Source organism: Chaetodon trifascialis, chromosome 16 (assembly GCF_039877785.1).
Source record: "Chaetodon trifascialis isolate fChaTrf1 chromosome 16, fChaTrf1.hap1, whole genome shotgun sequence".
NCBI lineage: Eukaryota > Metazoa > Chordata > Actinopteri > Chaetodontiformes > Chaetodontidae > Chaetodon > Chaetodon trifascialis.
Window position 1 is genome coordinate 23333300 of NC_092071.1, and position 11932 is coordinate 23345231.

At 37.2% G+C, this 11932-nt stretch overlaps 1 protein-coding gene across 5 annotated transcripts in view; it reads left to right on the forward strand.

Annotated features, from left to right (window-relative positions):
- ntm (neurotrimin) overlaps positions 1 to 11361 on the forward strand; it is a 474791-nt gene extending 463430 nt beyond the window's left edge. For 2 of the 5 annotated variants that reach the window (XM_070982322.1, XM_070982320.1), the window contains 5 exons: positions 3562 to 3690; positions 4888 to 5008; positions 5238 to 5389; positions 6461 to 6496; positions 9863 to 11361. In XM_070982322.1, coding sequence (XP_070838423.1) covers positions 3562 to 3690; positions 4888 to 5008; positions 5238 to 5389; positions 6461 to 6496; positions 9863 to 9963 — 539 coding nt within the window. In that variant the 3' untranslated portion in view covers positions 9964 to 11361. The remainder of the gene's footprint in view (positions 1 to 3561; positions 3691 to 4887; positions 5009 to 5237; positions 5390 to 6460; positions 6497 to 9862) is intronic. The other 3 variants (XM_070982321.1, XM_070982323.1, XM_070982324.1) reach the window with 3 other exon arrangements.
- The last annotated feature ends 571 nt before the right edge of the window (positions 11362 to 11932 follow it).

Consider the following 11932-nt stretch of genomic DNA (forward strand, 5'->3'; position numbering starts at 1 on the left):
CCCCTTTTATGTTTGTTTCCTTCAAAGATGATGATGCATCAAAGGAAACCTGGCACATTAAGAAATTTTATATGCTGAAGGCTGATAATCAGTGGAAAAATAACTAGATATTTACCCCACACAGTGGTAGCAACAGAGCCACAGAGTCAAGCTGCAGAGCAGCAGCAGTCAGTTCCTCTCCTTCATTGTCTTCTCGGACATCTTTTAAGTAAGTGTTCTTTCCTAGTCTGTCTGAGTAATAAAAGCTTTGTCACTTTTTCTTCAACACATTTCACTTTGAATACCTTTCCCTCAAGACAACACTGGTAACACAATCTCTACTCCCACTCTCTCTTTGGTTATGTCTGCTTTTCTGTGTGTTAACAGCTCCTATCTGCCATTCTGCTTCTATTTCTTTCTCTCCCCCGCTTGGATTCATCAGTTTAAATCCTCCCTCACCATATCCCCTTGCTTCCTCTCCTTAAATGCCTATATCCCTCAAGCATCTGCTCTCCTGTTTTTTCCCCCTCCAAAGTTGTTCCCCTTGCCATGCACACAAATACCTTTCTCTCTTTCCATTTTCTACCCCATATTCTACTTTGCCCTTGAGTTTGAGGACAGCGTTTCAGGGACACAGAAAGGGTACATTATCTTCTGCTGGTGTCTCCTGAGACTTCCTGACTCTCTTTGCTTTCTTCTCCTGACCACCCTCTCCTGTCTGGCTTCTTCAATGTCCTGCCATGTCACTTTGATGGCTGTACAGGACACAGTACTATCTCACTAATGACTTGGTCACAGACCCAGCAGTCCTCTTTACCAAAGACTCATAAATTAGAAAGGCAGCTCACTTGTAGAGTCAACAAAAAGTACTTTGCCCGAGGTGGAAACTTGTAAAATATCGGTAGTCATGCTGTTGTAAGTGTTGTTCTTTGTGAACACATACCCATTAAAATGGAAGAATGCAATAATGAGGGTTTTTTTCCGTATTTTTCAGAGCTTGGGTAGTGCTGTGGGTACTTCTTTTCTCTCTCGTACACACAAAGAGAAACATCATTCTTTGGCACATGGTGCATAATGTTTTCAGTGGTTTCACTTGTTGGCAGCAGCACATGATAAGGCTCAGTTGTGCAACCATGAGTGGACAGACCAACAAGATAATAATGATTTATTGCTTTATTTGTAATGGAGGATAATTTGCCTGGTTGTCGCTCAACACTTACGATTTAAACGGGTGATGGTGCAGGTGAGTTTATATTCATTAGATGATGGATTTGAAGGGTTACAACTTCTGTTGCCTAGCCAGCCTAGGCCCTGGAAGCTGATGGAGGTGGAGGAACATTGGATATACAGAGGGACAATAATATGGCGATGGGGTGTACTGCACGCTTAACAGAGAAGTCGTAATTTACGTGAATTTAAGATTTGATCAGAATTGGACACAAACAGACGGTTAAATTTAGGGAAACATTGTGTTGTTAAAATGATTACTTGTCAATGATTAATGTTAAGCAATCTTCGTCGTCATGGTGACAATATGAAACACTTGTCAGAAGTTCGGGAATGGTCATAGTCATGATTAAAAGAAACCAACATTGACTGAAGGAAATAAGAAATGAAGCTGTCTGTAGTTTTTACTGACAATGAGTTAATTTCTCAAGTCATTAAATAAACACCAGGGTCACCTGCTGATCAAAAGAATCTTGCAGATGAACACTATGTACTGATGTGTGCAGTAGGTGGGCAGGTGAATGTCTGTGATTTTAAGTGATTATGCACAAATTAATACTACTCTTCTACTATTTGTGCTGGTGCTATATACACATGTGTTGCATATTCAGTAGGACTGTACTGTAATGCTACTGCAGGAAATATATATTTTCTGTGAGTGTGGATAGATAGATAGATAGATAGATAGATAGATAGATAGATAGATAGATAGATAGATAGATAGATAGATAGATAGATAGATAGATAGATAGATAGATGAGAGGCAGGTTATGGGCCTGTAGTTTGAAGGTGTGGTACCCTTGAGGGGAATCTTTATGATCAGGACAACTAATGTATTAAGAAGGCAAGACATTCCACAAAACAGAGACACACCTATTCATTTGAAAAGTTTTCTGCCTCATAAAGCTAGTTAAGAAAATGCTAATAAAGTGCAAAATTGTTACCAATGCAAAAGGTCACTACTTTGAATAATCTAACACATGTTTTGTTTGTTTACAGTTTTTGTCTTGTTACATAAATTCATATTTTTCATGTCATAGTTTTAATGTTATTTTATGGTATTCAGTATTAATCTACAATGTGGAAAATATATAGGCTAAAGGCATTTGTGAAGAAACATATAGCTTTGTTACAGCTAATATTGTCTTTTTGTGGTTTTTATGTATCTTGGTGGTTGATGGACTATAGAGAAACATTGATTTAATGTGTCAGTGTGGAGGACAGCTGCTTATGCTGCCAGTGTCAAACCACTTGCCATAAAACTCATGCTTGATGTGGCGACTTTGAGAACGTCCATCAGCTGGCAGCCTTGTGTTGATTAGCTCTCTTCAGAGGATCACAGTGTGGCTTTAACTGACACGGCGGTCTCTATTGGCAAAATGTAGTATCCTCTTTTGAGAGAAAGCCAAGTAGAAAAGGAACAGGAGTGGAAATTGAATACCTGAATTAATCCCCTTGATACTTCACATCAGGTGATCAGTGTGTCAGTGAGGACTTAACAACCTTCCCATGTGCAATTCTGTAATGTGTCTAAACTCAGCAAAGTGAATCCATGTGCAATTTATTAATGTCACCTACCAAGATCTTTGAAGGAGCCTTGAAGTCATTGCATCTTTTGTTCTTTACGTTGAGTGCTGTGTTAAGTGTCTCCGTCAAGCATGTCAAATTGATACAAGAAAAAGTACTGGGACTGGCCTTTTCCCCTGTTCATATTCTCACATCTCAGTAGTAGTCCTGCTTGCAGGCTTAAGACATACACACAAAAGAGCAGAATGTGAAAGTTCTGACAGACAAGTGATAATGAGTGGGGGCTTAACAAAGAACCAATCACCAAGAGTTGTAATGTCCTCAAAAATATGTCAGTGAGCTCAAGAACTGGTCTTTGTAGGTGTTGAAAGAAACAAAAAAGGAGCATCACAGAATCGGGCACGTCATGATATTTACTTGTGTAAGTTTTGACACATGTAGCTGTGTGAATTTTGCCTGTCATACCAGATCAGGATGCGACAAGATTAACAGGATCTGCTGACACTCCTGTCTCTGCTGCTGAACTTAGATCTTTGATTTCTGCATTGGAGTTACAGCTGAACTTCTCTCTTTGTTGTGTTGATACCAAAATAGATTCTCCTTTTTCCAAATAGCAGAATAATTTTGAATGCACTCCACTTCATCACAGCTCCAGTAACTCAGTATCCTCCTTTCTCTCCATGCATCAGTGTGAAGATTACTTTCCCAGAGGCCACGCAGAAACATTGATTGTGAAAATGACAGTCCTGACCACAGCTGTTGACTTGTCCATTTACTCTGAATGACCATCTCATCTTGCTACCACTTTGTGTGTGTGACCTTTCATAGGGGACCTGGCATCAGACGATGAGTACCTGGAAATCCCATCTATCTCCAGACAGAGAGCAGGGACATACGAATGCACAGCGGTCAACGATATCGACACAGATGTCCAGACTGTAGACATTACTGTCAACTGTGAGTCCACTGCTTTCGAATAATAAAAGAAAAAAGTTTGAATAAACAGTGCTGAAATGATTATTCAACTTCACAATTAGTCTATTAGCAGGAAAAAAAAAATCTGCCATTTTGATTATAATAATAATCATTTAAATCATTTATCAAGCAAAGGTGTCCAATATTTTCTGGTTCCAGCTTCTCAAATATGAGCCATTGCTGCTTTTCTCTGTCTTATATTATTGTAAATAGCAGTGAGTAATTTGGCTGTGGGAAATTGTCATTGGGATTTTTTCTAGTGTCTACCATTTTATAATTCTTATTCAGTTAATTAAAAAGAATAATCAAGATATTGATAAGAAATAATTATAAAAAGATAAGATAAGATCAAACTTCATTAATCCCATGCTGGGGAAATTAAGTTGTTATAGACAGCAAGGAATAAAAGAGAGAGAAGAACAATAATAAAAAAAAGGCAATAAAAAAGGATACAGAGTAAAATCAACTATATATGTCCATTATATACAAGAGTACGGGTATAAGAGTACTATATAAAATCATGGACATTCAAAAGTTTTACTCCTCTAATTTAAGTATGTAAATAATGTAAATATTGTAAAATATTTTTTATAGATTTCACTGATTCCATTTATTTATTGTCGTTGAGTTTAACCATTTTTTAAAATTGTGGTCAGAAAAATGTAAAGTTTCTTTATGATGACCTAAAGATGAACTAAAGTTTGAACTACTGCTACACTAAATTGCTTTCTGGAGTATGAAGTCATTAGCAATTCATTATTTAGCAGTACTAGTATTTTGAAAACAAGGCCGTAGGTGTATATCTGTTACTATGTAGTTCAGCTAAAACTGTCACTCCATTGGCTGATCGACTGATTATCCATTTATCATTTAACAACATTTTCCAGCAAAAGTGGTATATTCTAACAGCTTCTCAGTTATGATGTGCTACTTTACTTTGGACAATTTGTTAAAAATACTGAAAGTCTTGTTCACTCTATCACCATTGTAATAAATATTGTCCATATTTTCAACTCCTAATTCCTGCTCACTTGTGGCCATGGTGTACAGAAGATCACAGCTATAAATCAGAATCCTCTGAAGAGGACCAAATGCCATGACCCCTCTCCTGATATCCTTCATTTCTGCTGCCTTGTAGTCTTGATCGCAGTGCTCTCATGTGTTGCTTCCTCCTTGTAGATGCTCCAAGTGTGTCAGAGGGCAGAGATGTTGGAGTAACACTGGGCCAAAGAGGAGTGCTGGAGTGTGAGGCTGATGCAGTGCCTGAGGCAGATTTTGAGTGGTATAAAGATGACAGAAGGTAATGGGTTTTACATTTGAATTTCATGTTGGCAAATGGAGGAACTGTGTGTGTGTGCATGTTTGTGTATGTGTGCTATTACTTTCCACAGTTAATGATGGCTGTTGATCAGCTGCCAGTCATACGGTCATTAAGAGTAATCGGTCCTAATTATTAATTAAATTATTATTATTATTGTGTTAGAGTTGTCACAACTGTCTGTCCATGAATTTTTCTGTCTGCCATCTAGGATCTTCAATGGCTTTGATGGCATGGAAATTGTGAATACTGGGTCACTGTCCAAGCTGACATTTTTTAATGTGTCTGACGGAGATTATGGCAACTACACTTGTGTCGCCATCAACAAACTTGGGACCTCCAACACAAGCTTCCTTCTGTATGGTGAGTACAGGAACATGTTTACATTTTTAGTACAACAGAACAGGAGATGAACCTATGATGCAGCCATATTGTACCTGTTAATTCAAGGAATAATTTGTAACTTTTTTTATGCAAGTTACTCTCCATTCTGTTTCTCTCTATCAGTGTCATTCAACTTTTACCCATTTTCTGAAACATTTTACATTAATTATTTTTAAACTTAAAAATGTCCGTACCTCCGACCCAAAATTCTGAATTGCATAGGAAGTTATGCATTGATGTGCAGCAACCATGGTTTATATAAAGTAAAGATACTGTACAAAGAGAAGCTACAGTCTGCTTTTATTATTTCGCAAACTGTACCCACAGTTCTTTGAGTTATTAGTGTATTAAGAGGATACAATATGTATAAAATGTTGTTAGGCCTCTGTGGTTTTAGGCCTGTAGAGCTCAAGCATTACAGTCCTTCTGGCTCAGCCAATTGACTTCCTGCTGGCTCCCCACACATAGATCGGAGGTTTAAAAATTATTTACTGATGCTGCTCTGACATACTGTACGTTTTAATTTATATTGGAACTGACAGCACAAATGCTCTCTGCTAATATAATAATAATTTTTTTTTTTTTTTTTTTTGCCACAGTGATTTGTTACTTTTACAGATGATGAAGCCAGAAATGTTATGTATTTGCACGTCAGAAAGGGGTTTTCTGGGCCAGTGGGCGTCAATTGCAGTTGCAATTCTAGCTGTATCCACGACACTACCTCACAGCCCAGTGTTGTTCCCAGGGGCTTCAAAACAAAGAAATGACCATATATCACCAAACATGTCACTAAAGTCAATAATCTTGCGGATTACCACCGAGTAGTTGTCAGAATTGTAATACTGGTGTGTTTCAGCTTTAAAATGGACTTTTGACACTGCCTGTATTTTGATGAATGGCTGTTGGCATTGTTATCAGTTTGAACGTTCAGCCAGAATGTAAAAGTCCATTCAGCAGCCTACTTTTCATGCTTTTCACAAGTGTTGTCAGTGATGTGTTGCTGTTCTGTTTCCGATATGTTGCTCTGTTCCATTTGTTCCCCTGGTGTAGTGGTAATTGAACCCACTAGCTCAACGCTATTGCAAGGTTAGTATTCTCCACCAGTATGTACTTCAACTGTCATGGATCGAAAATATTAACTGCATGCTGGCAAACATTGGCATTTTCACAAACTAGAAGTTAGGCTGCAGTGTCACAGTGTTTGACAAGAAGAGACAGTCATCTCTGGTCTCTTTGATGATGTCAAAATTGTACTACAATATGTTAAAAACTCTTAGTTCTCCTCATGAATTGACATGTTAAACTTGCTGTGCGGTAAACAGCATCTTTGACAAAGAATGGCAAAGTGAAGCGCCATCTAAATGTCACGTGAATCTTTGTGAAAATGGTCATTGCAGCCTGTTTCGTTAACTATGTTTCATCTTTCTCTTTGCAAACCTAACCGCCCCTGTGTGTGTGACTTGGCTTCATTTTGATTTTTGCATGCTCTTTTTCATCTGTAAGTATTCTTCATCTTTCATTACCATTCGTGCTTATGTGATTCTTTGTACCTGTCATTATTTCAGCTGTACATCCTACACGGAAAATAGTGAAAGCAACCACAGGCTGAAATGTTTCTGAAAATAGTGATAAACATGATAAACAAAAACAGGAACTGCTCACCCTTCTTGTCATTTAATGTGTCCTTGTGACTGCTAGTTGCAGCATCTTGCAAGCAAACCCACTCCATTAACACAATTGTATTAATGGCTTTGATTTTGGCTAGGAGTAAACGTCATTATTCTAATTAGCCATATGCAGGATTAGGGATAATCCACTGTGGCAGAATAATTGGATAGATGCCCCAAAGGAAACTGTTGTGAACTCATGGAAATCCAGGCGAAATGAGTAGTCATTGTGTTCCAAGCTTCAAAGTTAGAATTTGCCCTCAATTCTCATGCAATGCAGAACACGATGGAAATACAGTGCATTTTAGTTTTTGCATCATGAATTGCATTGTATTTTAGCGACAGATTCCAGGGAATTTCATAATATGCTGCTGTACAAACATTGTAATATTTGGCAATTTTAGAATACTACAGGTACATTATACTAAAGAATAAAACTGATATTTTACTACACGTTACCAAGACTGCATTTTTGTCAAATCTAAGGAAATAAGATAAAGCATGTCCCCATTGTGCGTTTGAAAGTACTGAGATTGTGGCCGGATGAATAAGAATCAGGTTATGGAGTTTTGTTAGATAAATGAAACTGGAAAGATTGATTCTGTCCACATCACATATTACCACATATCATTTCTGGCTCCTTGTTTTCCTTCCTTAAGCGATTCTCAGTTGGTAGAAATGACAAATTATACTTCCAACATGTGTGCTATCACACTGTATGTAGTCCACATATTATATACTGTATGTACCACATTTATTATTTTGTATTATAGTCAGACCTGAACAAATTAGCATTAAAGATTTGCATTAATTCTGCTGACCGAACAACCGACCAAAGCAAACCTGGAAGTCAAAACATAATGTTAGTCTTGTGGGTTTTTAAAGCACTTGTCAATACTGAGAATGCCCTTATTGAAGATACAATGACCTTCTTTAAGAAATAGATGCTGAGCAACATTAAGTTTTAATCCTTTTAAACCTCAGTGTAGCATTTGATTCTGCAGACCATGTCATTTTAATTATCACACTCAAAAATAACTGTTATCTGCAGCACTAAATGTTTTACTCCCTGCCTCTCAAATGGAAGCTTTGCCTGTAATGTATCATTGTCATTTAATTTGATGTTTATTCACATAGTTCCCAACCAGAGTTGGTCCCTGGCTTGTTTCCTGCATTCATCCACCATAATCATCCAAAAAACTACTGTATATATCCATATTAAGCCCTGTCTGCTTGAGTATTCACAACATGATGATTGTCAATTATATCTGCATGTATCAGAAATGTCTTTAAGTTTAGCAACACAACAATAAATCAGACTGTTACAAAAATCATGAACACAACCACAACTATTTTACAGATGCAGGCATATTTGGCTGCATGTGATAAGTATTACGAGCTACAGTGATGTGAACAATATTTTAGGGACATAGATTGAAAACAAAGAAAGACCTCGAACTGAACTGTAAGGCACTCCATACCACTGTTATCATTTCTATTTGGTATCAGCATCAGAAAACATTGATTTAAGTCGAAATTAACTTCACCCACCAACAACCAAACAAAATTTTCCATTACTGTGCTGCTAGACTTGCTGTGCAAGTTGGCTGGATGTCTCCTAGAAATTAGATTATTACAACTAATCTGTTCAAATAAAAACATTCTTTGGGGAAACACAATTGACCCCTGGATTATGTTCAGTAGCAATGTTTTTGTCCTCCTTTTTTTTTTTTTTTCAGTGAAGGAGGTGCTACATGTTTGTCAGGGTCAAGGGTGGATGGTGGGCATATACTGTAAAGTTCAGGACTTTGACTCCTGAACTTTACAGAGAGTGAGACTGGGGTTCACATCCAGTGAGACTGGGGTTCACATCCTACAGTATGTCCCACATGTGGTTATGTATAGGCAAGAAAACCACTTACAGCTGGAACAAACATCATGGTTTTCATTAAATGTTAATAAAGTTAACATATTGTTTGTTATTGTTCAAGTGTTTATCTGTCAAACGCTGTGAGCACCTAAACACAATCATTAAAAAAAAAAAAAAAAAAACATTAATCATGCTTTAGTCTTGAGGAACAGATACAGGTATTGTAGGAAAACAAATGGGATAGTTGCCAGTGAACATTTTTAACATTCATTAACATCAACTCTCATTATCAGCTTCCACCAGCTTAGCTGTGTGGTGGTTAAAGTGAATTGAATTTTGCAGATATATTCGTATTTTGTCTTTGCAGATTAGTTGTATGTACATCTAATGCCCAGGATAGAGCATTACTTCACCCAGAGTGTCATTAACCACTTTCATGGGTCATAGTGCTCCAAGATTCAACTACTACTACTACTCAAATTCTCTTTGGAAGCTGACATATGTGGAACTTAGTTGTAGGAGACACTTTGGCATCTCAGCAGCAGAGCAGGAAGGAAATTAAGGAACACTGCTAAAAAAAATTCTGTCATATAAACTCCATGATGATGCCATGGGACTAATAAAACTAATTAAACCATCTCTGTGAGAACTGTAATCACTGATTATGTACACTGGTTTGTATGTAGAAAATCTAGTGTGAAGTCAACGTGTGTTTTCATACAAGCAAAACTACAGGTTTGCTCTCTACAAGCCACAGTAATCACTAAGTCACACATTTAGTGTCATGCTCAAAGGGTATGAAGTCATCGAATTGTTATCAGCAGAAAGAAAGCAGTAGTGGTAACAAAAAGGAAAAACTGTCTTCAGAGGTGAAACTTACCCAGGTGTTTTTCCCCTTTGTTTTTCACCCGACAGGACCGAGAGCAGTTCAGGATGGCAGCGGCGGTGCAATGGGAATGCACTCACACACGTGTCTCCTCTTCATAGCGTTTCTGCCCTTCCTGCTCAGATTTTGAAGAGGAATGGATTTGAACACAAGTATTTTGTGTGTGTGTGTGTGTGTGTGTGTGTGTGTGTGTGTGTGTGTGTGTGTGTGTGTGTGTGTGTGTGTGTGTGTGTGTGTGTGTGCGCGTGTGCATGTGTGAGAGATTTTTTTTTTTTCAACTGGAACCATAAACTGATGCACAGTGAGTGCATGAAGTATCGTGCTACATAATGATGATGACCCACTAAATAAGTACATAACAAACGTTTCTGCTGTTTTTTTTAGATTTTAAGGATGTAACAAATGTTTCACATTTTACTTGAATTATGTTGGATATTTTTCTCTCTAAATTATATTATTCTGGATTGTCTCTTTTTATCTTGGAAAACATTTTTTTATTTTATTTTATTTTTTTTTCAAATGTAGTGTCTCTTATTCAGATTGATTTGTCTTAATTTTTTACCGCATTGCATATTCATCTCAACTCCAGGAAAAGGCAGATTTACAGCAAGTATGAGAGGTGAATGTTAAATACCTCAAAGTCAAACTGAAACAGTGAAGCAGAAGAGGAATTTAGGTTACCCTGAGGCTGAAAGCCTGGTATTATCATATTTTAATGTATAATAATTATCATTCAGTCTGGTTGTTGAAAGCAGAATTGTTTTTGACCTTCAAGTATTTTTGTTCTCAGCATTATAGTGATATATGTGCAGTTGTGTTATGCTAATCTTATTTTTTTTTTAAAATTATGTTTAGTTTGAGATATTTTTGAGAAGGGAAATTATGAAGTTGTAATTATTTAAACAAGTATCCTAGTTTTATGTCTTTGTTGTCTTTTTTTCTTTACCAATACAGTTGTACACAAAAACTATGTCAAGAATAATTATGTTATAATTAAGTAGTTCAGAATGGAGGGAAAGTTTACTCCACTTGTGTGGAGTCGACATCTGACTTAAGAAATGGAAATTAATTAGCACAGTTGCTACTTGTTTGAACATCATGCTACTTCTACACAACACAGGTACTTGAGGAAATGCTCCTGTTCATGTTCCAAACCAGCACTGGAGGTTTAGAGACCACTCAGTAAAATCATGTTAATAGAAAATAAACACTTTTTGCATGTATTGACACCTATAACCCAAAGACTTTAGCAGTTTATACAGCACCAGACTACACATTTCTGTTTTCTAGACTCAACAACAATCAAAACACATTGACACTTGTTCCATAGTGTTGACTTTTCACAAACAAGAAGGTAAACATTTTGTTGTTTAATATGCGTTAAACGTGGGAGTTATTTGAGGGACAAAAAAATAAAATAAATTGATAGATACCTTTGAACCAAAATGTACAGCATGTGGTTTGTGACTGTGAACTGCTCACCTCAACGTGACATTTGCAGCTCTAATTAAAAAACAAACAAACAGACTTTACAGGATGAAGCCGATTGCAATAACCAAGATCATCATAGGTCTGAGCAAAAAAGGCTCCATATAGCAGCTTGCATCATCAGAAAAGACAGGATATGTACGAAAACATAAACAGTTGTATCTCTGTGTTTTATTAAGGAGGATGATCAGAGCAGACAGTGTACCACTTACATTCTGAGAGGCAGCAAACAAATGACAGACCTCCATTACCATTTTAAGTCGTGAGTGTCAGGATCTTATGCAACTATCAGAAACCTCTCACAACATGGCAGCAAGAATTAAATCCAGTAATTTATCTTTTTCACATCTCTTGTATTGGCAAACAATTCAGACCAACTGCCAGACCGCACTCAGGTTTCCCCCAGCACTGGAAAAGAGCTGAGTGAACAATGAAAAGCAAGACTGGTGTTAGGCTACTGCTTTTGTAATGTGGAGAGGAATTTTTAGACATCATGTTGCTCTTGCAAAATGCATCAGTGTTTGTGTTTGTGGACGTACAAACGCAACCATCTATCAGCTGTTGGTTTATATGACAAATGCACTCCAAATCATTGGATTGTGTGCTGCACT